Below are 27,791 nucleotides of genomic sequence, written 5' to 3'. Positions count from 1 at the left end.
AGTCGTTCTTTTATCAAACGTCAGCTCCCCTTTGAAACATCCCTTTACATCCAGTTTCTGCTTGCCTGGACCATACAACACTTGGCATGGTGGTTGCAATATCCCCTGTTTCTGTGGGGAGTATATGCTGCTCGAGATCGCTGTGACACTGGCACCTGTGTCTAACCTAAACAAAGTCTTTTCCTGATTGAGGTGTATGATTGTGCTCATCAACCTCTTTGTTTGTCATTTTATCTAAAAATGCAAAATCCTCTTCATCGCTGCTTTTACTGTGCTTTTGTTGTCCACAGATGTCGTGGATTCCCCTGGAGGATCTACCTTTCTTTGCATAACGTCCTTTTTGGTGACATTTTCTGCATTCTGCATCATGGGCAGGACACTCAGACCTTGTGTCTCTTTAACTGTCCACATCTGCAACACTCAACTGTTTTCATGTCATTTTTGCTTGTTATAGCTTTAAATGTCTTCAAGTTTCGTTTTTGGATAGCCTCCACCTGTCCTGGTTGTTCCGCCCCTCTGAGAACAGCCTGCTGTCTCTTTATCCCTTCACTTTGCCTCACACGCGTCATGGCTTTTTCCAGTTTTAAATCTGCATCTAGCAGCAGGCTCTCTGAAAGTCTGGCATCTCTTATTCCTACAATACGATTCCGTATTAGCTGCTCTCTCAAAGCCCCAAACTCACAGTACTCTGCCAGCATGTGCACCGCCGTAATAAAAGACTCCACACTCTCACCCGGCTCTTGATTCCTCTGGTTTAAGAGCGCTCTTTCAAATTTAACGTTCCTTTTCCTCACACAATGCACGCTGAACGCTACAGTTATGTCATCATAGGACTTTTTCTGTAAGGGGCAACACATTCAGGATATCTTCCGTGACTTCCCCGCCTGCGTAAATGAAGCTATTTACTTGCTTGGAACTGTAGCGCTCGAACCGCTTCAGCCATCTTGGCCACTCTGCAACTTTTACAAAGTCAAACTGCCTGGCGCTGCTAACTGAGGCACAGCTGCTGCTCCATCCCCGCTCATCCTGTGTGCGTCTTGCTCACTCATGACTGTCTTGTTTCACTTCTGACACCATGTTATGTTGGCTAGATTAGCTCAACATTGGACTGACACATACCAGACCACATGTTACTCTCATGTCAGTGGTTTATTCTGTGTTCACTTAACTTTCGTCCGACTAAATACAGCACAACAAACAATAGTTCCACTTTACTTTATCCAACAACTCCTGATCGGATGATCGCAGTTTCAGTTTCAATCCTGCCTGCCCATGTGTCAAAGTGTCCTCTGGGAAGGCACTGAGCCCCACATTGCTCCTGGTGGTTATAGGATGGCATCAGTGTTCGGCAGTGGAGCAACCATCAGTGTGTGAATGTGTGTGTGAATGGGACTGTGACTGTAAAGTGCCTTGTGCCTTCTCAAAAAGGTAGTAAAGTGCTACATAAATATTCACTATTTACCATAAATAATATAGTATTCATCTTTATCTGCAGAATTGTCTTTTTATTACTTTGTTTACTGTTAATTTTAATTTCCAATATTTCAAGAAAAACTTCAAACAAATGAGTAGTTTTGGACAATAGAGGTGTCATTGCTGTCACAGTGTTTCTTTTTAAATGTTTTTTTTTTACAAACATTTACAAAAAATAATTATTTCCCAAAAACTTTTTACACTTTTACACTGTTTTAGTATACATGTTAGTATACATATTAGTATTTAGTATACATATAAATGCAATTAGCCTGTAAACTTTAATAACATTGCTTCTGTACAGCAACTAGGGATAATTGGTGGAAGCAACCACCAATTTTAATTGCACCCCCTTCTTTGTACATTCACTACACAACAAACACAACTACACTCACGTCCTGTGGTGGAGCCGTTTAGGCAATCAGATTTCACTTATGAAGAATGGAGGAGTCTGAATCGCCCGCTCCACCAATTTTAATTGCACATCTTTTTTTTTTTTTTTTTTTTTTTTTTTTTTTTTTTAATTGCACCTCTTTAAATACACACACACACATTCGCACACAACAAGTGGGGGATGGTCACGTTGACTGGGTGGGATGGGCTGGCGTCTGCTGCTGGGGTGTTGGTGACGTTGTGGAGGTTCAGGCGTCCCTAACTTTGCGGCTTTTTTCCACGCAGAGAGAGAGTCTACAACCGTGTCCCCCGGGAATCGGGTGGGGCCCCTTTTTTTGGGGGGTATACCGGAGCACCCCAAATTTTCCAGCGTTGCTCGCAGAAACTAGAGCCTGGGCCACAGGCTCACCGTCCGCTGGCCCTGTCTGGGTCCTCTGCTGGTAACTTGTGTCCGCCTTCCCAGTTGGGTGGTGGGTTTCTGCCGCTTCCCGCCATTTTGTCATCAGTCTTTGGGGCGGGTGGGGCTCAGGACTCCTGGACGATGGCGTGCTTCTCATCTGGGTCCGGCGTAGGTCTCTTTCCAACCACGTATCAACAGTGGCAAGCGTGCCTCAAATTGCTGACCCCTGGTATAAAATGAGTACTACTAATACTAATAGTATGTGTGTAATAGTATTGAGTTTGTGCGACAAAGTAAGAATTATGTGTCATAACACATAATTCGACACCACAGACTGGGATGTGCTATGCAGGCCACACGGGGAGGACATCGACAGCCTGACAACCTGCATCACAGACTATATGAATTTCTGCATGGAGAACACCGTACCTATGAAGAGGGTACGATGCTTCTCCAACAACAAACCCTGGGTGACCCCAGAATTAAAAACTCTGCTGAAAGAGAAGAAGAGGGTTTTCAAGACTGGTAACAAAGAAGAGCTGAGGAGGATCCAGAAAGAGCTGAAGAGAGAGATAAGGAGGGGTAAGGACAGCTACAGGAGGAGGCTGGAGGAGCCCCTCCAGAATAACAACACCAGAGAGGTCTGGAGAGGTCTGAAAACCATCTCTGGACACGGGAGGGACAGCGGAAGGGGCCCGGAAGCGGGAAACCGTGAATGGGCCAATGAACTTAACCTGTTCTTCAATAGATTTGACTGTGCTCCTGCCCCCTCCCCCACCTCCCACAGCCCTGACCAAACAGCACCCATTAACCACCCGCTATCCTCAACCCCCCACGACACCCCCACCCCCGAGAACACAGCTGAACTGTCATCAGAAACACACCTTCTTCCACCACACTCTGCTGGGGGATCCATTCACCCCAACCCCCACCCAACATAACAGGGCTCCCTTCACATCACCCCTCCAACTTCTCCATAACCACGAACCAGGTGAGGAGGGAGCTGAGGAGGATCAAACCAAGGAAGGCTACTGGCCCAGATGGCATCAGCTCCAGACTCCTCAAGGACTGTGCAGATCAACTCTGTGGGGTTTTCCTGCACATCTTCAACATGAGCATCAGTCTGGAGAGAGTTCTGACCCTGTGGAAAACATCCTGCGTGGTCCCAGTTCCCAAGACTGCACGTCCCAGTGAGCCGAACGACTTCAGGCCAGTAGTCCTAACTTCTCATCTGATGAAGACCATGGAGGGGATCATCCTGGACCACCTCCGTCATCTGGTGAACGACAACATGGACCCGCTGCAGTTCGCCTATCGTCCAGGAATAGGCGTGGAAGACGCTGTCATCTACCTGCTGCACAGATGCTTTTCCCACCTAGACAATACTGGCAGCACTGTGAGAGTCATGTTCTTTAAATTCTCCAGTGCTTTCAACACCATCAAACCATCACTGCTCAGGGGGAAGCTGGAGGGAGCTGGAGTCAACAGTAGCCTGGCTGCATAGACCATCGACTACCTCTCCAACAGGCCGCAGTATGTGAGGCTTCATGACTGTGTGTCTGATGTGGTAGTCTGCAGCACTGGGGTACCACAGGGTACTGTGCTCTCTCCTTTCCTCTTCACCCTGTATACATCGGACTTCACACACAACACTGACAGCTGCCACCTCCAGAAGTTCTCTGATGATACAGCCATTGTCGGGCGGATATCTCAGGGAAACGATCTGGAGTACCTGGAGGTCATCACCAACTTTGTGGACTGGTGTGCTCTGAACCACCTGCACATCAATGCCAGCAAGACGAAGGAGGTGGTGATCGACTTCAGCAGGAAACCAAATCTGACTGCACCGTGAACATCCAGGGCTTGGACATTGAGGTCGTGGAGGACTATAAATACCTGGGTGTTCACCTAAACAATAAACTGGACTGGACACACAACACAAATGCCCTGTACAAGAAGGGCCAAAGTCGTCTCCACCTGCTCAGACGACTGAGGTCCTTTGGGGTGTGCAGGACACTGCTAAGAACTTTTTATGACTCTGTGGTGGCTTCAGCCATCCTTTATGCAGTGGTCTGCTGGAGCAGCGGAAGCTCGGAGAGAGACAGGAAGAGACTGAACAAGCTGGTCAGACGGGCCGGCTCTGTCCTGGACTGCTCCCTGGACTCCATCGAGAAGGTGGGTGAAAAGAGGATGTTAGCCAAGCTGACATCAATCATGGACAACCCCTCTCACCCACTGTATCAGACTGTTTCAGACCTCAGCAGCTCCTTCAGTGGCAGACTGCTGCACCCAAGATGCAAGAAGGAACGCTATCGCAGGTCCTTCATCCCAGCTGCTATCAGGCTGTTCAACACCAGCCTAAGTAAATAGTTTCATAGTTTTTGTTTTTTATTCACTGTACAAAACTGTATATACAGATGACCTCTATATACCTGCACATCTCTTTCCCTGTTTATTTATCAGAACACTCTTACTTTTGTATATATTCTTTCAAATGTGTGTCTGTCTAACTTGTCATTACTGTCTGTACATACTTGTGCCAAACTCCATGCTACTGTGACAAGGAAATTTCCCATTCGTGGGATTAATAAACAAATCTAATCTAATCTAATCTAATCTAATCTAATCATACAGCCTCATATACAACAATTCAATTGCATTTTATTTATATAGCCCAATACAGCATTATTATAATAACAGAAAAGAAGCCAGCTATTCTGGTAGTCTGCTGGTGGTCCAAAAAGTCAGAGCAAAACCTCATGGCGAGGCCACATTTCAGCACTGTGGGCCTCGCCTGTGTAAACAGCTTGTCTGAAGACATTAGGGCTTCATCCACTGTGAAGCCTTTACGTAGTTTTTATATGCACACATGTTTTCATTTGATTTTATTAATTTTATGAACAGTTAATTTGATTCATTTAATTGTACTTGTGGGATGTGTATGTGTTGGGGTTTTAATGTGTTTTTATTTATATATTTTTTAACTTGTTAGCTATTTTAACTACTGTTTTTTATTTTACTATCACCTATTTAATTATGGAAAGCACTTTGAGATTCCTTTGTAGTAGAAGAGGTGCTATACAAATAAAGTTGAAATGAATTGTATTTTCTTTCCCTCAGACAGAGGCAGTGAAGCAGAATTTAACAGAGAATGGAAAACACAGCTGGAAGACTGTATGGCTTCCAAGACTCACACAGGAGCATTAAGCCCCTCCACACTCCAGCATTAGAGAATCTGTGTTAATGTGACACCAACAGCTACACCAGATGTCCAGTTCACAAATTAGACCCCATCATTATTTGACAAAATGTCTCCACATTGTCCAGTTTGGGTATGGGAAATGTCAGTTTTTATCCATTCAGCTCTAATGACAAATCCTCAGCAGCACCCAAGGATTTAAGGCCATCCAAATATGGTGATCACGCTCTGGAGGGCTGAAGCCAGGAGCAGAGCTCGTCATTGGTATGCACAGTTTACTGTCTGTGTGTCCATCTGTTGATATGTGGAACAGGCACTGCTCGATTATTATGTAGAGGCCACACCGGAGGCTTAGCTCGCATAGCAATGATCTGACATTATCCTGCAGATTTATGGAATTTCAATTAGTTAGAAACTATAGAAGGGCTTCCTGAGACCCAGGACATTGTTCTCTGAGGACAGCATTCTGAAGTTCAGGAAATGAACAAAAAATGTTGCCATCTGTGTTTTTTTAAAGAAGTTTTAATCTATACATTTATTATGCTTTTTTGGTCAAAATAAAAGCATGCTTTCTAAGCAATTTAAATTGCGGCAGAATTTCAATCTCATGCAATCGGTGATGGGAATGTACGTTACTGTATAGAAGTTTGAGTTGTCATCAATTCAGCGCATGGCACTTACAGCTTGCCATCGTGAAATGCTACAAAATGTTAGGGATACTTTAACGAGTGGCTTTTCAAGAAGTGGTATCAACGGTTTTTACTGAAAGACCCTGAAACGCATTTTTTTTCATCAGAAAAGTGCAAAATGCAGACTTCGCTCCAAGCCCTTTAACATAGGAAGCATGAGAGAAGTGGGGCTGGTGAGCCACATTAAAAGGGAAAGAAACAGCGACAGATGCCGAACGCAGCAGAAGCCAATTGATCAGAGAACTTTTTAAAGTAGGTAATGATGACGTTACTATAGAAGCATACTGCATTCAATCAAAAAAAAAGAGCTGATACTGTTTGTCTGGGTGTTTTTGTCTACTTTATTGTTTTTGTCTACTTATGCTGCAAATGTGCTGGATGAAAAAAATCAATCAACCTGTCAGAAATCAGAGATAATAATAGTAATAATTAATACTTTTATTTATCCCACGATGGGGAAATTCTCCTCCGCATGCGCAATCTCTCATCGTAACCTCTCAACTTACCAACCGAGCTACCCAGCCGCTTATGCTACTTATGATGCTACTTATAGTCAGGAAAAATCTCCCGTTCCAACAACACAGTAAAAAACAAAATGTTATAGTAGGTGTTTATTTCTTTTCATTCTTGTTTGTAAAATGCTTGAATGCTTATGTTTTAGAAAAAGTTTATTTCTATGAGCAACCATGATTAATTTCACAATGTTAATTGCCAAAATGAACACAATGATGTTAATTCTAACATCAGTTAAAAACTTTATAGTTATTTGCGCTTTAGTTTAAACCAAAGCAAAAATGTTTGCACTTTAAGATTAAACTATTTCTTTTGCACGTTATTATATCGGGCATTATTTGTATTGAAAAATGTGATACTTACTTTTCTATTTAAGTTAAAGTCTTAGTATTTGTTCTGACCATTGAAATTCACTTTATCTGTTCACAGATGTATGGCAGACTGAAAAGGCTTATAAAGTGTTTGTAGAATCTGTTGCTCATTTTTTTTGCAGGTAAAACCAGTTCTGCAAATTTGTTGAATACATAAGAGCCATTTGCTATTACGTTGTACTTCCTAATATTTTTTTCTTAAGTATTTAAAAAGAATATCGGTTGAATATCAGTATCGGCTACAAGAGGCAGAAAATAACAGGTATCGGTTGTAAAAAGTCAATATCGTGCATCACTAGTCGTTACCTTAGTAACCAGCATTGAAAAACATTAAGTCTTTATAATTGTGAAAACATCTGTATGAAATTAAAGATGAGGGTTTAAATGTATAAAACAATAAATATCATGAAAATCAAAAGATTTTTTAAACAGTATGAAAAGTAAATAGAACAAATTCAGTTTTCCGAACGTCTTTTGTACCGACTCTCAAGAATTAGTGAGTCCTGAAAAATATTACAACAAAAATAAAAATAAAAAACTACAACAAAGATCACCCGTTTTTTAATTTTTTTTAATTAAATGGGATATGCTTCCATACGTTACTGCAGTTTCCTTCATACAAACATAAACGACTGTATCAATATGTGTCATTGTTTGATTTAGTGGAATCGACTACAATAGTCTTGACTGAAATGTGTTTATTCTTGGTTTTTGGAAAATTCCGTGAAAGGTTATGAAAGCTTTGGAAAAATTATGGAAAACCGGTGATAAAAAAAATTGTATCAACCCTGCTGTTACTGGCTCTGTCAGAGACGACAGATTCCTCTGTGCAAGAGCATATTTGGTAAATTGGTCTGGTCAAAAAGGAGCACCAGTGCATGACTCAGTGCCAGAGGAGATTAGATTGCAAGCAACATTCAAGGGCTTTACAAAAAAAATCAAAATTCTTGCTTGACAACTCTTATAGCTGACCAATAAAAAAAGAAAAGCTTGTTTTGATGTTGTGATTAAATGTTGTGTTGTTTTAATTATATTCTGTGAAGTTGTATTTTATCTTAAAAATAACCCAACTGGGGTTATTCTGTAATCTCTGTAACCTTGTCAAACCTTGGTCAAATATAGACTGACCCAGCGCTGGGTTGTTTTGGTTCTAACCCATCAGGGTTGGGTTATCTGTTTGAACCAATTAAATGGGTTAGGTTTTAACTCAAAGGTCACAAATCCTATAGTGCCAGATGTGTCCGCCTGCTAAAGTCAGTACATGTACGGCCCCATCTAAAGATTGCTAGAGAGCATTAGGATGATCCAGAAGAGGACTGGGACAATGTCCTGTGGTTAGATGAAACCAAAATAAAACTTTCTGGTAAGAACTTTACTCGTCGTGTTTGGAGGAGAGCAAATGCTGAATTGCATCAAAAGAACACCATACCTACTGTAAAGCATGGTGGTGGAAACATCATGCTTTGGGACTATTTGTTTGTTTTACTTACATTTTTTTTTATTAACTTAAATATTTTTTCTTTACTTTGATAGACCTTTAGGTCTGTACCAGAACCATGTTTTATTTTTTCATTTCTACAATAAAGATGAGCTGTTTAGTGTGGAATGTCGAGTGACCTACTTAATTACCTGTCAGTTACTTTTCTTTTCAAAAAAGCTTTAAACCAGACATTTTTTTCCGCCTCTAGTCAAATCATGTGGACATAAATGAAGAAAATATGCCCTTGACATTCGTAAGGAAAGTGTTAACTAACTCAAATCCTCCCATTTTAGAGAATTCTCTTGTGCAGTGGTTTGATTTTTAAAATATCAAAATGGGCCACACGCTTATAATGGTGTACATAAATATTCACAATCTTCCACAGAACATTTAAAAGCTAAGGAACGCTGCTGAGACACACCTGAATGTTTTATGTAGCAAACCTCCGAAAAAAATTTTTTTTTCGTTTTTCACACACTGAAAAAAAAACTGGGTCTGAATATTATTAACCTTCTAAAAGCTAAGTATAAAATTCTAATTAAAAATAATATGATACCCAGCAGTAAAATATCAAAACAGTATTTTCGTTTTTTGCTGTTTAAACATTTTTTTAGGTAAAATTAAAAAAAAAGACGCACACAAACATTCCTTTATGCATCATCTAAGCCTGTTCTGTCCCTTTTGGGATCACGGGCCGGTAGAAACTATCACTGCCACTTGGGAAGGCAGGGAACATCCTGGACAGGTTGCCAGTCTGTCGCAGGTCCACATCAGGGAACATCAGAAAAAGGAGCATAAAAGTCTTTCAGTTTGAATACGAGAGTGATGGCAGCCCTGATAGTGTTTTCGTCATGTTTTTGACAGGTCTAGCAAAGCCCATGGGGTTGTTAGAGGGGCCTGGAGGCCTTGGCCAGGGAGGAGCTCCTGCCACTCTCGGAGAGGACAGTCATGATTCAGAGGGGAAGTATGAGGAGTACGGCTACAACGCTCAACTCAGTGATCGCATCTCTCTTGACAGGAGCATCCCTGACTACAGACCCAAAAAGTGAGTTGCCTGCTTCCTATTTTCTCATTTCCGCTACAACTCTAGACTTTCTTGTTTTTACCCTTCTGTAATATTTCAACCAATGAAAGTATCAAGGCCCCTTTAATTCGTGCTGCAGCAGATGATCAATATTGTTTAAGTACACCAGCGTTCTTTTATCAGAATTTAAAGATATGTTAAAAAAAGGCAATGAAGTATTTAGATTAAAGTGAATCCTGAATAACAATATGTAAATACTCAAAGAATACATAAATACCTAAAATATGCAGTTAATGTCCCACCCATTGTATTTTCTGTGTAACAAATAAAATATTTTACAACTATTTAAATAAATCTATAATCAGAAATACAATTTTAAGCTAAATTTTCTTTACATATGTCCTCCATTATGAAAAAAATGCCACAAGAACATGTTAAAACTCAATTTTCATCGCAGTGGGTTTTTAACAGCTATACTTACATGCATGCAAATCCCCTTCAGCCTCTTTCCCCCAAACACAAACAAGTTAAAAGTATTGATAATATGAAAAATTACAATAAACACTAAAACATGAAAGAGCATTAAAGTTTGCAGGTAAAAGTATCAGAGGAAAAACTAAAGGATTAATATGTCTATGTTAGCAGACACTAATGTTCTTGGACAATTAAAACAAAATTGTGGAAAATATTTTATAAAATAAATTGAAGAAGTATTATAGGATGGACCACAGGCTGTACTCAGAGAGATGTGCATCACATTCACTGCACAAAGAAAGAAAAAAACAAAGTGATTCATAATATAAAAAGCTTAATAGAGAGTTGAGAAGATTAGAACAAAGACATGAGCAAACTTTAACAGATAGGGATTGAAAGAATTTTCAAGTGTCAGTATATGTTGGCAAGAGTGTAAAAATTCAAGTCTTGAGAAACAAATTAAATTATATTAGTGTTTAAAGGGTGAAACTCGCAGACTGAAAATAACTTAGTGGCACATGAAGGATTTACTGTGAAATAACTTAAACAATTCCCACAAGCACTGAAGAATATATGCAAAGAAGGAAGGACATTATATAGAATATATCATTTGAGATGTACATGAATAGATTAAATTGTTTATTATCATACTTGGTTGAATGTGGGGGGAAAAAAACATATATTTTTCGTATCATACCCGTATACTGTATTTACACTGGGATGAACAAACATATCATGAAAGAAGAAACAACCCCTAACCCATTCATACCATTTTGAACTATGCTTTTTTTTGTATTATAATTGTTATTTTCCTTGTCCTGAATCACTGGCAATAACACAGGTAATGTTAACACGCTATAGAACTTCTCATTATTCATACATTAGAGCAGCCCTTTAAAGGGCCTATACCATGCTTCACTTAAGCCAGTCAGAGTAAACTAAATCCATATGTGATCATATATCACCTTCGGGAAACTAAAGAACGAATTACTCATAAAATATAATTTTTGAACCCTTTTCCAACAATGAAATAAGATGACTGAATCTCTGAGGCACTGCCTTCGGCTCCTTGTGGGTACCACCCATTTCACATCATTCTAGAGCCGGCCTTAGCAGCGTGTCTACGTTTTACCCACGTAAAAAACAAAAACAAACAACAGCCGAACATCCAAAGATGGAGGTGCATACTGTTTTACTGCCTTTAGTAGCCCCCAGGTTTATTCCAAAAATGTGGCAACCGCCTCTGTGTTTAGTAGAGGCAGACGTCTATTGGGGACAAATATGCTTGAATGGGACTCCTTCTGAATTTACACAGTATGTGGACTGCCCCACCTGCGAAAAACTTGATCTGCTGTATGCTAATGCACAGGGAGCATACAGCACCACATGTTCCACCATGTTTTGCTCTCTCCTGAGTACATTCCTTTAGTCAGGAGTATGCCTGTGTCCAAAAGGAAGGTGAAGAAGTGAACTCAAGAGCCCGAGGAGAGACTGCAGGACTGCCTTGAGTGCAAAGACTGGGATGCCATCTGTCTGCCCCACAGTGAGGACATCAACAGCAAGACTGACTGTATTACTGCACATTACATTCCGTGAGGACACCATCACGCCCTCGAAACTGTCTGCTCTTACCCCAACAACAAGCTGTGGATTAGATGTGACCTAAAAGCCCTGCTGAGCAAGAAGACGAGGGCTTTTAGGTCGGGAGACAAGGAGTGGCTGAGGAGGGTGCAGCACCAGCTGAGAGACAAGTTGAGGCAATGTAAGAACTCCTACAAGGGAAAACTGGAGGCAAAACTCCAGAAAATAACATGAGAGAGGTGTGGTCTGGGATGAAGAAAATCAAAGGATGTGGGGGGAGAAGCAGATTGTGTGAAGGTGACAGAGAAAAAGCTAACGACCTGAACATCTTCTTCAATAGATTTAGCTCTCCTACTACCCAGGTCTATTCCACCCCTCCTCCAACATCTTCACAACCCCCCACCCCTTCTTCCTCATGCTCCTTATACCCACCGGACCTGACTGAATCAATCCGCCACCTTGCTCCTACCCAGACCCCCTCAGTGATTGTGACGACCTGCCAGGTGAGGAGACAGCTGGAAAAAATAAAACAATGAAAGGCTCCCAGCCCATATGGCATCAGCCCAAGGATACTTAAGTCCTGTGCCGCGCAGCTATCCACAGTTTTTCAGCGCCTCTTTAATCTGAGCCTCAATAAGATGAGGATGCCGACCACCTGGAAAACCGCATGTCTGGTTCCTGTCTCCAAGAAGACTGCACCCTCTGGCCCAAGTGATTACTGTCCTGTTGCCCTCACATCCTATGCGGCTAAGGTGCTGGAAAAGAGTTTACTTTCCAACCTGAGACCTCTGGTGAAACCATCTCTCGACCCACTTCAGTTTGCCTACCAGCCACGCCTGGGGGTGGAAGATGCTGTTATTTATCTGCTGCAGTGTGCTCATTAGCACCTGGATGGCGGAGGAGCACTGTCAGAGTCACATTCTTTGATTTTTTCAGTGCATTCAACACCATCCAGCCCTGGTTACTAAGTGAGAAGCTGCGGCTGATGGGTATTGACGGGTCCTTGGTCTCCTGGATCACTGACTACTTGTTGGACAGGCCACAGTTTGTCTGGTTAGGCAGTGTTCTGTCTGATGTGGTGACGAGCAGTGTGGGAGCCCCTTAGGCCACTGTGCTCTCTCCTCTCCTGTTCACTTTGTACACCAGTGACTTCCAATACAATAGAGTCATGTTATCTCCAGAAGTTCTCTGACGACTCTGCGGCTTTCGGCTCCATTAATGTTGGGAAGGAGGAGGAGTACGGGGAACTTGTGGATGAATTCGGAAGGTGGGCTGGAGTAAATCACCTGCTGCTCAACATGGAAAAGACCAGAGAGATGGTGATTGATTTCAGGAAGAAAAGACCAGCTTTCTAGCCTCTCAGTATCTTGGGCAGGGATGTGGCAGAGGTAGAGGAATACAAGTACCTGGGAGTACCCATCGACAACAGACTGAGCTGGAAGACCAACAGTCCTGCCGTGTACTCTGTTCTTCTCGGTGGTCCGCTGGGGGGGGGCAACATTGCTGCCAGGGACCCTAATAGAATGAACGAACTGATTAGAGGGGCTGGCTCTATAATCAGGTGCAAAATGGACACATTTGAAGCTGTAATGGAAAGGAAGACTTTGATTAAGCTCGTATCCATCATGGATAATCCTGAGCATCCTCTCCATCCTGTACTTGACGGTCAGCGGAGCACCTTTTCCAAGAGGCTAAGGCAGCTTTGCTGTCACACCAATTGCTACAGGAGATCGTTCCTACCTCACTCAATCAGACTTTATAACTCATCAACTACGTTTTTACTAGTCTTGATTGGACTGAGATCTGGTTTTATTGTGGAGACACAGGAATTACTGTGCTCTTGAAAACCAAACTTGAACATTTTTATCTATCTAAGGCCAACAATATCAGGAAACACAATTTCAAACAAGGGGGTACATGCTCTGCAACAAGGCTCAGGTAGGTGATGCATATCAAAATAACCCAAAGTTTCCTGTTTTCATTGTCTAGATATACAGTATTTCCTTACCTACACACACGCCATGTAGCACCATGATGGAGAGGCATCCGTTTTATGTCACCTGTCATTGGTCATAATCTTAAACCTGACCCATGTAATTATTGTATTTACAAAGCAAGTAAGATGAATAAAGTTTAGCCGTGTAAAATATGTCCAACACAAGAGGCTTTCAGCTCTCATCTGTTTGCTCAGCTGTTGGACAGCACAAGTTAAAAAAAATAAAAAAAATAAAAATAAAGCAGAAGAAATCATACATATGTTAAACTTTTGGGAGAAGTTTATGTAAGTTTATTTTTCCTGAGCCCACTGAAGTTCAGTCTGCTCACGCATGACTGCGCAGCTTGATACAGCACCAACCACATTGTTAAGTTTGCAGATGACACAACAGTGGTTGTGCTTGATATCATAAGAGAAGTAACAGGAGTAGTCAGGATCCAGGCAAGATTCAGGGCAGTCGGCAGGCAAACGGAGAAAGGGGCAAGACAGGGTCAGGAAACAAAAGATTAGATCCAGGTATAATGCTCGGTAATGCAGCCAGAGTTGCACAAACAATACTTTGCACTGAGCGTTACTCAGTAGTGTTGAAGGATGCTGTGATTGATCGAGTGAATGAGAATAGGGTGTGCAGGATCCAGGAAGTGTGCACTGGGGTTGCTGGGAGATGTAGTGTGGTTATAACTCTGAAGATGGTTCTTCCCTGGTGACCAGAGGGGGAGACAGAGCTCTGACTTCTGACAACACCTGGGTCCGCGAGGGATGCCTTCTGGACGCCTCCCTGGGGAGGTGTTCCGGGCATGTCCCACTGGACGGAGGGCCCGGGAAAGACCCAGGACACACTGGAGAGACTACGTCTCTCAAGTGGCCTAGGAACGCCTCGGGGTCCCCCCAGTGGAGCTGAAGGAAGTGGCCGGGGAGAGGGAAGTCTGGGTATCTTTGCTTAGACTGATCCCCTCGCAACCCGGTCCCGGATAAGCGGAGGAAGATGAATGTATGGATAAAAGTTTTTTTTGTTTTGTTTTTTGTTTTTCATTCAGAGCAATTAACTGTACTGTAGTATACTTTATAACGCACAATAGGAGTGTCACTCTGTCTCTCTTAAAACTAGGAGCCTCTAGAAGAGGCTGGCTTCATCCATCATTCATCCATCCAGATGATAATTATTTTCCGCGATTAAGCTCTTCAGCGTGTCAGGATATTTTTCAGCCGCTGCTGAGTCAGCAAATTCAGGAACCAGTGGAACCAGCTCCTGGTCGCTGTGAACTATTCTCTAGCAGCCAACGAGGAAGCCGACGGGCCAGCTGGCTCTTCATCTCTATTCCCCTCCTCAGAAATTCCCGCTGCACCTCCTTGGGATGCAAAACTCTCATAGAGTTGTCTGAGTTTTTGTGATGAACTGGAGGAGTCATGTGACTAAAAAAAAGAAATTGTGAATATGTGAAACTAGGACTATTGAAATGCGAATAACCAGGGGAACACTGTATTCACGTTAAGTAAATTTGAAAATGTATATCTTTATTTATTTAAATAAGATATGGACAGTTCTTTCACAGAGTTCAAAAAGCAGCCAAACTACACTTCTATAGAACAAATGGTATTTTTGAATGTCTTTTAACATGATGCTAACATCACATCGCCCTCGGCAACGTGCGCTCAAGCGATTACTTTCTATTAGAAGTCTGTAAATATGTGTATATGTGTGTTTTGGGCTTCCGCATTCAAAAATCTCACGTGCATTGCTACGCAAATTTCTACGACTGTTTTCGGCCTCTGCATACTAAACACAATTTCCAGTTATACGTCCTCCATCATCATCATTAAAAACATCAAAAACCTGAATTTCATCAGAGTTAGTCTTTAATTGATCTTATGCACCTGGTGTAGTGGTGACTCTTGTTTGTCATCCATGTAAGGCTTATACATATTGCCTCATAGGACCGAAGCGAGCAATATAACAGATGCATGCAAGTAAAAAAACTGGTTTAAATGTAAGTAATGAAAAAAATACAATAAACCATTACACTCCTAATTCATTTATCATCCTTCCCTCCCAGCTTCTTCAGCAAATTTCCTGTCCAATTACTTCTAATCTCACCGCTGTGTCTCCATTGTCACCTCACTGAAAATTTTATTTCTGTTGCTTCAACATAGCAGTTAAATCTATAACTATGTTTAAGCACAACACATGCTCTGCTCCCTGAAGACTTTTGGTCTGTATCTGTGTGCCTGTGGGAGGGTGATAACCAGAGTGAGAAGCTAAAGAAACACGCTTACCTCATCTCCTGAGTGCCTGATAGTGGAGAATGGGATCACAAGGTCCCTGTGAAGCAGGAGCTCCAACTGCAAATTGTTGCTCTTTCCGGTACAAGAGTTTATCTCTTGTGATGCGGGGCTGGGGATTGGGATGAAGTGATGAGGCAACCAGTTATCTTTCAGGGAAAAGTGCTTGCAGATTGGAAAGTTGCTTTGGTGTTTCAGCACTGCACAGGTTACAGGAGGTTAATGTGAAATTTCACAGTAAATAAGAGTGGGCATGGAAAAAAAAAAAAAAGAGTCAGCCGGAACGACAAGGCCTGCAAGCTGTTGGAGGAGGGGAAAGAGGAAGGTGTGATGGGATTGCATCTTAATCCAGCGCTCTGTTTCTGTCAAGGCTCGTTCCGGATCAAATTATGAGAGCTGCCCAGTGAGCTCAGTTCCATTATTAAAAGATGACTCGATCGCTCATCCTGTTATGGTTTTACAAGGCTTTGCAGTGAGTAAAGACAGGTACAAATTTAAGGATGACTGATGCCCCAAATTGGATCCTGTAACCGGGGCAATTGAATTACAAAATCGCTTTTATGATCTCCACGCTGAATCTACTCAGATCTAATCTCAGCCAGAGGCAAAGAGTGACCAAAGTGACAGTTCCAAGAAATCACTCTATTTATTTTCATCACGCACAGACTCTCTGTTTGCACTTAAACTAAACACAGGTGAACCATACGTTGTATTTTTAGCGCCTTTGTTAAATTGGGCTCTGAAATCTGCCTCCCGATCTCTTGTTGCATATATTTGCGAGTCTGATTGAAAAAGGCAATGGAGGAGGCTAAGAGCCTGATCTTGAGGTTGATTAGGGAAATTGTAAAACACATCAACAGTTATTTTTCAGTGTAAAGAGGTTACCAATCATTTGCTTGCATTCATTCATCTTCTAAGCCGTTTTGTCCCTTTCGTGGACAAGGAGCTGCCAGCCCCTATCCGGGCCACTGGTGGGTGAAGGCAGGGGACACCCTGGACAGGTCGACGGTCTGTCACAGGGCCAACTCCAAGCAATAAGTCATTTGTTTTTGAACACACCTTTATGCAGCCAAACAGCATGAACCTCACTTTAGGTCTTAGACACTTCAGTCACGGTTCAACAAAAAGAAACATGCATGCCCAGCTGCATCCCAGAATCCTTTGGTGCTATTAGACCCAACGTGCATGTGATCGCCACTACAATATGACGCAGCTTTCTAATTAAAAGCAATCGTTAAAAGCAGTGTGAAAAAATCTACCATCACCAACGGGTTTGGAAAAGCCGGTCAGCTGCGTGACGGAGAGAACAGCGCAAGCTCAGGAGTGAATTTACCTCAGTCATGGTGACACTAGCCCATCTATTAGCAGCTCCGTAATATACGAGATGATCTTTTAAACGTACGTTTATTATCGTTATGTTATGGTTATTATGAAGCCTCTGTTCGCTCATTTTATTTTTAATCTGTGTGGTCAGTGCTTTTTTCTGGCACAACGAAGCTGGAAGTACGGTTAGGTGAAGGCTAACAGGCGCTAACAACATCTAGGCTGGATGAACATGAATCCATGCGGGAAATGCTGCAATCTGCAGCTGGGCTGCACGTAAATATGTGGGAATAACATCAGCCTTTATTTTGTCGGGACACGATTGGAAACGCAAATTGACGTGATCTTTTTAATGGTTTCTAAGGACTGAGCAGAATTTTACTTTGAAAAGCTCACACCGACCACAGCCGCCGTGTGAGCTGGAGACATGTTCTCCTGCTGCTCGTTCACATTGAGCTGCGGGACCGATGGCAGTCTGATGGTTCCCACACGTAACAACACATCCTCCTCTCATCCACAAAACGTACAGTATTAAGTCCGATTGCTCTGCACAGACACGATTCGCTCCGTCCGCCGGCGCAATGGGGACGAAGCGCTCCTCCCTGGAGCCGCCCTGGCCAGGGGTGTCCGAGAAGACAGGAAGGTGAAACAAGGAGCTCGCGGGGTGAGCGCGGAGCACATAGGCGTCCGTGGAGCAACAGTGTTTGTTGTGGAAGGGAACTTCTGACGCACGCGCCGCGCTGAGGTGCGCGTATCGCGCTGAGGCGCGTGCTTTTCAGTCGCCGCTACTTTATTTTACTGGTGTGTTTTTTTGACCAGCCCTGTTACTGCCATAACGCTGCCGCAACACAAGCAGAAGGAGAGCTGTCCCCGTTCGCCCCTCCATCCACTGTTGCTCCTTGCTCATTCTTAAACACGTACAACAGTGTGGTGACCCGAGCGTTGGCCACGCCTTTAGCCCCTAAGACTCATGGGAAATGGGGAATCGCGGAGGTAAATTTCCTCATCATAACTGAGGGATGTAATGTTGATTATATGGTAACTGTTTGTAATTTTATGTATGATACCTAGATTGTCAATAAGTAAAAAAAAAAAAAAAAAAAAAAACATAACTGAGGAACTTGTGAACAGAAGTGACATCCATGCTGTTTGGCAGATGTAAGTTCATGAGCTGACGCAATACTGTCTCCTCCCACATTTGCACCCAATCTGGGAGTCAGGACTTGCTATGTCAAGCTGACGGCGTTGCATAGTGCATGCGGCTTGTACACTGATGTGGCTTATGTATATAAGAAGCAAACTTAATACATGAAAATGAGTGGGTGCGGCTTGTAATCGGGTGCGCTCTATAACTCGGAAATAGCGACTCGTCGCATTTCGGGCAGACACTCTGCAGAATTGCAGGTTACTCCCCTAGGGCGGGTCACTTAATTAACCCACCTGCTTAGCATCCTATTTAAGTCAGGTGTACAATTGTTCATTCTCTCTTACCTTCAGCGCTCATTCTTTGCATGTCTCTGATGTTGACGACTTTTGTCCTGGTGTTTCTTGGCGTCGTGATGTCTGCCCCGCCTTTCTGCTCGGATAGTGATTATCCTCCGTGTTCTGATGGGGAGCTCTCTGTTATTCCTGCGACTGCTCCCCCGGTTTCCATCTCTCCCGGTGGCGCCGCCTCAGCTCCGCATCCTCGGCGCCGCATCCTCGGCGCCGCAGCTCCCGCATTTCGGCCAAGCGCCTGCAGGATTGGCCCGTCCACCGTATTTTGGAGGCTTTGTATAAAAAGGGCATTCCGGTGCCCGCGGGTCTATCTCACGAGGACCTGTTTGAATATTTTATTGCTCAGGCCGAGGTTCCCAGCGATCGTGATACCAGTGTTGCTCGCCGGAAAGGAAAAGGAAAAGCTCCCTCCCGGAAGCGTGCTGCCCCGGCGGTGGATCCTGACGTCGCCGTATTTCCCGGGCCCTCTCGTGACTGTGTCTCCACGCCTTCGGCTGAAGCTTCTATCGTGACCTCTCTCGTGGCTATCAAGCGTTCTCTGGATGTTATGAATTCCCGGATCAATTTTGTGGAGCGGGCAGTGATGCCCTCTTCGCCGGGTTTTACGGTGCCGGCCTCTTCCTCGCTCATGCCTGCGGCGCTTCCTGATCACGCGCTGCTCGACCCCGCTGGTGTCGGTGCCGCGCCCCCGCGAACCTTGGAGACCGCCGTCCCCGCTCCTCCGCTGGGCTCCAGGTTCATTCCGCCGGCTGCGGCTATCCCCGCCAATCTGAGAGCGAACATTCTTAAAGGTAATGACATCAACCTGGTTAAGATCCTGCTGTGTGGCTCATCCTCCTCTGATCTTCGTGTTGTGGATTGCGGGGATGTTTCCGTGGTGCTGAAGGACAGCGATCCCCGCCTGGACAAAGGCCTGACTCTAGCTGAATTCGTTGTCGCGTTCGGGGTTTTCCGTGATGTGATTTGCGAGGTTTACCCTCATCGACGCGAGGAGCTGGATGTGTATCTCGCAATTATTTCTGATCTGGCTTTGTCGTATGGCGGTTCTTTGTTCTACGACTATCATAAATCCTTTTCGGCTAAGGCGGCGATGTACGTTCAGAAGTTTAATCAACGTCTGGATTGGTCCGTCGTGGATTTGGCGCTTATGAGCAGACATTTCACCGGCCATCGGACCCTTACCTGCAGCGTTTGTGGATCGTTTTCGCACTCCACCTCGCTTTGTCCGAAGACTGCAATGCGTGCCCTCTCGATTACCCCTGCTCAGCCGTCTGGTTCTGCCCCTCCTTTCCTCCCGCGGGGACAGGTACCTTTCCGTTCACGTTCTCGCGCTCCGCTTTGTCATTTTTTCAATGAAGGTGTCTGTGTTTATCCTAATTGTAAATATATGCATGTTTGTAGCGTGTGTGCGGACAGCCACCCTCGCTCTGTGTGCCCCCGGAGAGTCCGCTCCAAGCCTTCCGGGAATTAAACTTCGGGCATCCTTCTACTCCAGTGGATGTGTCTGCTCTCTCTGATGCCCTGGCTTCTCACCCTGACAGTTGTTTTGTGAACTACCTTATCACTGGTTTAGTTCAGGGTTTTTTTGCCGGTTTGAGTTTTTTTCCTCATGTGTCTTATGTCTGCGGGAATTTGTTGTCCGCTCGTAGAGAACCTGCAGTGGTGGATGCTCTCCTGGCAAAGGAAGTTTCTCAGGGTTATATGATTGGGCCTTTTTCTAGGGCTCCGTTTCCTTTGTTTCGGGTCAGTCCTTTAGGGGTGGCAACTCGGAAATATTCAGGAAAGAAGCGCCTTATTATAGACCTCTCCGCCCCGCATAACTCCTCTGTTCCAAGCATAAATAGCTTGATCCCTCGTGAGCCTTTTTCGCTCTTCTACGCTTCTGTTGATAATGCCGTGTCTATGATTAAAACCGCCGGACAGGGTGCGTGGTTGGGGAAAGCTGACATTTCGGATGCGTTCAAAATTATGCCGCTGCATCCCTCACAGTGGCATATCTTTGGTGTTAGATGGCGCTCTAGGTATTATTTTTCCGTTCGTTTACCTTTCGGCTGTCGAAGTAATCCTCGCATATTTGATTCTCTGTCTGAGGCATTGTGCTGGATTTTGTATAATTCTTTTAGGCTTCCTTATGTTTTGCATCTTTTGGATGATTTTTTGGTGATTGATTTTCCGTCCTCGCCCCCACGTCGTTGCATTTCTGCGGTCAAGTTGCTTTTTTCTCATCTGGGTGTTCCTCTCTCCCCTGAGAAAACATGTGGTCCGTCCACTCGTTTGGAATTTTTGGGGATCATTCTCGATAGTTCTTCAATGCAGGCTTCCCTGCCGTCCGATAAGCTCATTCGTATTCGGGAGGCCATTTCGTCTTTTCTGTCCTTTGGACGCGTGACGAAAAGGGAATTGCTTTCCCTATTGGGCCATCTGAATTTCGCTATGTGAATTATACCCCATGGCCGTTCTTTCATTTCCCGACTTCTCGAAATTGCCAGTTCAGTTCCGGACCTCCACGATCTTGTTGTTCTGGACGGTGGCTCCCTGTCCGATTTGCGTTTTTGGTCGCTCCTTTTGGGGGCCTGGAATGGTGTTTCTTTTTTCTATAATGATCATTTTGAATCTTCGGATTCCCTTCATATATTTACGGATGCCGCTCCGTCCGTTGGTTTCGGGGGAATTTTCTATGACGAATGGTTCGCAGATGTTTGGCCAGCAGAAATTCTCGAAGCCGTACCTAAATCTACAGCTTTGTTTGAATTATATCCTATCGTGGTAGCATGCGCGCAATGGGGAGAGAAGTGGTCAAGGAAACGAATAATGGTGTTTTGCGACAACGCGGCCGTAGTGGATATAATTAATAAAGGGCGTTCTAAATGTGCATTGATTAACTTTCTAATGAGGCGATTGACCTGGTTTAGTGTCTTGAATAATTTTATACTTAAAGCTACCTTTATTCCTGGTCATGTGAACAGGGTAGCTGACGCCCTCTCTCGCTTTAAATTTCAGGAATTCAAAAATCTATGTCCGAATGCCAATCCTCACAGCCTCCCCTGCCCTGCGTTCCAGCAGATGATTCTAAATTAAATATTTCTCCACTGAATGAATTACTAATATCTGCTGCTGGATATATGAGGTTTGGTCTGGCTCAATCTACCATTAAATCATATGATTCATTCTGGACATCTTACCGCTCCTTCTGTACTAGTATCCAAGCTTCCCCTTTGCCTATTAAGATACCATTAGTCTGTGCATTTGTTGTACACTTATTTGAGAATCGCCGGTACCAAGTTCAGAGCATCAAATCCTGTCTGGCCGCCATCCAGTTCCACACGAGATGTTGTTCCTCGTCAGCGACGAATCTTCTTGGACACCCTACCCTACGTCTGCTCTTCAACGGCCTTTTGAAGGTTCGCCCTTCCGGAAATGACAAAAGGTTACCACTTACTTTACCTATGGTTCATAAACTTGTGTTAAGATTACGTGCTGGATTCATTTCTCTCTATGTAGACCATCTATTAGAAGCTGTTATTATGATGGCGTTCTATGGTTTCTTAAGATGTGGTGAATACACTACTAGAACTTTGTCTTTCGACCCACAGATGGATCTCACTTTTTCTGATTTAACATTCACTGAGCACTTTTATTCCATCAATCTTAAGCATTCTAAGACTGACAAATTTTGTAAAGGTGTTCAAATAGTCATAGCAAAAACTAATACTGCTTTCTGTCCTTTCTCTTCAATGCAACGCTTCCTGAGTCTCCGACCTAGTACACCCTGGTCAGCACCTCTTTTCCTCGTGGATGGCTGTAAACCCTTGACTAGAAGTTGGATGGCTTCCAAGTTTCATAGTCTCTGTTCATCCTGCGGTCTTCCGGCAGACATTTACATCTTGCATTCCCTGAGAATTGGCGCCGCAACGACTGCTGCTCTTCACGTTCCATCATCTACGCTAAAAGCTATGGGAAGGTGGTCCTCATCTGCGTTTCAGAGATATGTTGGATTAAATTCTGATGAAATATTAGCAGCTCAAAGAAAAATAAGTCTGGTTTGAATGAAGAACATGTTAAGTCAGGTGGAAGCCGCGAATGATGTGAATTAAATGATTGGGGTTTAAATTGAATCAGGTTGTGTAATCTTGTTGGCTCCCCTCCAGTCTTCTTTTCTCTCTCTCTCTCTCTTCAGATAGTATGCTCCCCTGGTGAACGGGAGCGGTCCAACGGTCAATGGTGCCGGGTAAACACATAGCAGATACACTAGATAGCATGTTCCCTTCGTAGAGTGGTTCTCGACGGGAGCAGCCAAACGGTCAATGGTGCCGGGTAAACACATAGCAGATACACTAGATAGAATGTTCCCTTCGTAGAGTGGTTCTCGAAGGGAGCGGCCAAACGGTCAATGGTGCCGGGTAAACACATAGCAGATACACTAGATAGAATGTTCCTTTCGTAGAGTGGTTCTCGAAGGGAGCGGCCAAACGGTCAATGGTGCCGGGTAAACACATAGCAGATACACTATATAGAATGTTCCCTTCGTAGAGTGGTTCTCGAAGGGAGCGGCCGAACGGTCAATGGTGCCGGGTAAACACATAGCAGATACATTAGATAGAATGTTCCCTTCGGAGAGTGGTTCTCGAAGGGAGCGGCCAAACGGTCAATGGTGCCGGGTAAACACATAGCAGATACACTAGATAGAATGTTCCCTTCGTAGAGTGGTTCTCGAAGGGAGCGGCCAAACGGTCAATGGTGCCGGGTAAACACATAGCAGATACACTAGATAGAATGTTCCCTTCGTAGAGTGGTTCTCGTAGGGAGCGGCCAAACGGTCAATGGTGCCGGGTAAACACATAGCAGTCATACTGGAAAATGAAATGAAATGAAATGAAGTGAAAATGGAATGATGCCGAAAACACACCTCATCTTATTTACACACTGATTATACATTCACATTTACATTTTCTTCTTCTGGATGATCTTGGTGTTGGGGATTGTTACCCGAAAGTGTATGGAAAAGATAATAAGTGTCTCAAGGAATTGAACGGAGCCTTATGCCAAAACGAAGTTGTGAATCAAATTGTGAATGTCAACCTAAAGATGTTGTGAAATAAATATTCTTCTGCAAGAGTTGTCTGACTGAAATAGCGACTCGTCGCATTTCGGGCAGACACTCTGCAGAATTGCAGGTTACTCCCCTAGGGCGGGTCACTTAATTAACCCACCTGCTTAGCATCCTATTTAAGTCAGGTGTACAATTGTTCATTCTCTCTTACCTTCAGCGCTCATTCTTTGCCCCTCTCTCCTCCCCGGCTTCCACCTGTGAGCTCCGTTACGGGGATTGTTACCCGAAAGTGTATGGAAAAGATAATAAGTGTCTCAAGGAATTGAACAGAGCCTTATGCCAAAACGAAGTTGTGAATCAAATTGTGAATGTCAACCTAAAGATGTTGTGAAATAAATATTCTTCTGCAAGAGTTGTCTGACTGAAATTACGGTATTTACTTTTTGTAAAGACCCACTAAAAGCAAATTTATATTCATTCCATGTGAGCCCTATTTTTCCTTTTTTCCTGCCTAAACTTTCTTGCAATTTTGTGCTCATTTAATAACAAATAACACAAATTCAAGCGTTGTCCATATATTTTTTACTTGGTAGACATATTTAATTTTAAGTGTTTATGTACAAAAAAAAGTATTAGCATATTTTTCTGACTATATGTCGCTCTGGAGTCGCATTAGCCAAAACATGCTCAACAAAGAATAAAAAATTATAAAGAAGTCACGCTGTAAAATAAATTACATATATATTCCTCTGCGGTGCTCTCAGTAGCAAATACTGATACACACACTCACGTTGCCCTCTGGCGGATGTTAGTGGGAGTGGGAAATTACAAATATAAGAATCTTTTTATTTAAAAAAATCACAGATATGTTGTATAAGTCACACCCCTGGCCAAACTAAGTAAAAACCGTAACTCATACTCCTAAAAATGTACGATAGCCAGTCACAGATTCTCCCAGTTGAAAAAATTAAGGTGTTCATCATTGCTACGCGTTAACTGTGAGAGGCAAAAGGAAAAGAGGAATTGATGAAATCACATTTCATGATTTTATTTTTACAATAAGTCAATTACAAAACAAATGCAAAATATATAAGAACACATCAAATACGAGCTTCAAACTGCTTGCTGTTTCTACAGATACAAAAAAAGAATTTTAAGTTTAAGTTGAATTTATGAAGAAAAGGGTTTCAAATTATTGTAGTGTAGTTTTCCTCCTGTGCATTCCTGTCAGTTTCATCTTCAGGGCTTTTCAGAAAAAACGCTTTTGCACAACACATTCATTTCAAACTAAAGGCATGTGCAAATGCAGTTTTCTATTACAAATTAAAAATATAAATTACCTTAAAAGAAAGCTGAAACACAGAATGACAAATAAAAGCCATCTGTTCTCTCACCTTTTCCTAACTGCCACTTCCTCCTCTGCCAGTGCTCTTTGTAGAAAGTGGAGAGACTCTTTATGTGAGCCTGCTACACATAAAGCTCACCCACATAAAGCAGTGACCAGGAAGGTGCTGCAGGTAGAAAAAGGCGTATATAACTTTAGCACCGTGCTGGGATCCATCTGCTCTGTGACCGTCCCCCAGCAGTCTATCTCTGTTCTGGCTGGAGATGTCCTTGTTTTTTGGGTTTTTTTGGAGCGTTGGTAAAATGTAGACAGCTCTCAGCAGCAGTGGAAAAGGAGAGAAAATTTGTTTTAGCAGCTCTATTTATTCGGATCATCCCCTCATGCATCTCACATTGTTTTGTAAATAAGTAAAAAATATTAAAATCATCCCCTCGTTATCCCCATTACTTATACTTATAAGTCACAAGAAAACGTGAGAAACAGGCTGATAGGTTAAACTCATTTTGCAGCTGGTACACTTTCGTCCAATTAGACTTTCGTGGAAATATTTACAGGATGGTTGTGTTCAGAGCCGCCATCCGAACTAACTGAGAGTTCGATCTAGAGCAGAGAGAAACAGTTTTCCTAATTCAATGCGGGCAAAGAACCTAACAAATAAATGAATATGTGCGAGCAACCTTGCTGAATTGTATCTGTTTAAGTGGCAACATGATGGATTTTAAATTGTCAGGTGTATTAAGAGGTTACCATGGAGTGCTTGCATGAGAGCAAAAAGAGGAGGTGGGAGAAAGCAACGTAGATGGAGAAGAAGCTCATGGGTCATCAAGGAAGACAAAAGGCTGAATGACAAGTGGGGAAGACTGTTTAACCCTTGTGTGGTGTTCATATTGTTGTTACTCAGCCAGTGTTCGTGGGTCTGGTGGACCCGTTGCATGTTGTGGTTTTTAATGCCTCACAATCAAACACTTTGATGTTAAAATACTCGACAGATGTTTACCTAATCCAATTACAATCAGTATATTTGGTTAATATTTGCCCTTTACCTTTTTTAGATCACATTCATAACTCATTATTTAAAACGTGATAAAGAAAATCAATTAAAATCAAGATATGAGTGGAAACAAATTTTCAAGTGAAGCAAGGGTTTTCAAAACTACTGACTTTTATTTATTTGAACACAGAAACTGAACCCATTCAGGTGCACAACACAAGCTGAACACATAGAGTAAACCTATTAGTCAAGACAACACATCAGCCCCATTGAACACATGGCCTTCTAGCCACTAGCCTGTACAACACATGGTCCTGGCTGCTGACGGCCTGGTCCTGTGGCTGGGTGCTGATGGCTTCGTTTTGGAACTGGCTGATGCTCAATCTAAATGGTAAATGGTAAATTGCGTATACTTATATAGCACCTTTCTTCCAACAAGGACAAAGCGCTTTACTATGAGGTGCCGTGTAGGACATAATTCAGAATTAGCATTCACAAACACATATGAAATCTCTCACACACACTAGTGAAATGCTTGTATACATACAACTGAAAATGTATTCATTCACATACACATGTGAAATCACTCACATACACATGTGAAATCTCTCACATACACATGTGAAATCTCTCACATACACATGTGAAAATGCTCTTACACACACTACTGAAAATGCTCTCACATACACATGTGAAAATGCTCTTACACACACTACTGAAAATCCTCTCACATACACTACTGAAAATGCTCTCACATACACATGTGAAAATCCTCTCACATACACTACTGAAAATGCTCTCACATACACTACTGAAAATGCTCTCACATACACTACTGAAAATGCTCTCACATACACTATCGAAAATGCTCTCACATACACATGTGAAAATGCTCTTACACACACTACTGAAAATGCTCTCACATACACTACTGAAAATCCTCTCACATACACATGTGAAAATCCTCTCACATACACATGTGAAAATCCTCTCACATACACATGTGAAAATCCTCTCACATACACATGTGAAAATCCTCTCACATACACATGTGAAAATGCTCTCACATACACTATCCAAAATGCTCTCACATACACTACTGAAATTTTCGACAGAGACGGAAGGCATTTCAGTAGAAACGGAAGTTGGCTGATTATCCCGAGATAATCATTCGTCTGAATCATTTGAAAATGGCAGCCGGTTGCGCAAGGAAAACCACCGAAACGTGTAAGTATATTAAAAAATATCCAGTATCTGTTGTAAAATATATTTGTAAATACTTAAGATGATGTGTTTAATATGTTATATTCCTCAATCAACAACCTAGATTGTTTTGAAGCTCATCAATTTCAGTAATGCTAAAGCTAACGCTAACGTGAATTAGCGCCGAAGGCTAAAAACAAACGCTAGATATTACATCAAAAAGCAGTGACTTCTAACCGTAGTCACAAGTTATTAACACATGTTTTAAATGTGTTCATATATGTAGGGACAGACGAGGATGAGGAAAATCCGATCCATTTGCGGATGGAGAAAGATAGCCTGTTTGTTTTCAAGCTAGCTCGTGCCAGATGGATAGAGACATATGATCAGATTTGACTTCATTTTAATAAACGGTTAATCGTTGTCGTACTGGGTTAAAGGTTTATGTTAAAGACCCAGAAGAGAGAGGAGGAAAGGGCTAGAAGGGAGGAACAGCGACAGGAGAGTCT

General features: G+C 42.9%; 1 protein-coding gene across 1 annotated transcript in view; it reads left to right on the top strand.

Moving 5' to 3' along the window:
- galnt9 (polypeptide N-acetylgalactosaminyltransferase 9) overlaps positions 1-27,791 on the top strand; it is a 173,413-nt gene that overhangs the window by 11,563 nt on the left and 134,059 nt on the right. Inside the window, exon 2 of the mRNA XM_023958682.1 lies at positions 9,383-9,563. Within this exon, the coding sequence (XP_023814450.1) occupies positions 9,383-9,563 (181 nt within the window). The remainder of the gene's footprint in view (positions 1-9,382; positions 9,564-27,791) is intronic.

This window comes from Oryzias latipes, chromosome 9 (genome assembly GCF_002234675.1).
Source record: "Oryzias latipes chromosome 9, ASM223467v1".
NCBI lineage: Eukaryota > Metazoa > Chordata > Actinopteri > Beloniformes > Adrianichthyidae > Oryzias > Oryzias latipes.
Note: the sequence above shows the minus strand (reverse complement) of the source record. Positions and strands in the feature narration are given on the sequence as shown.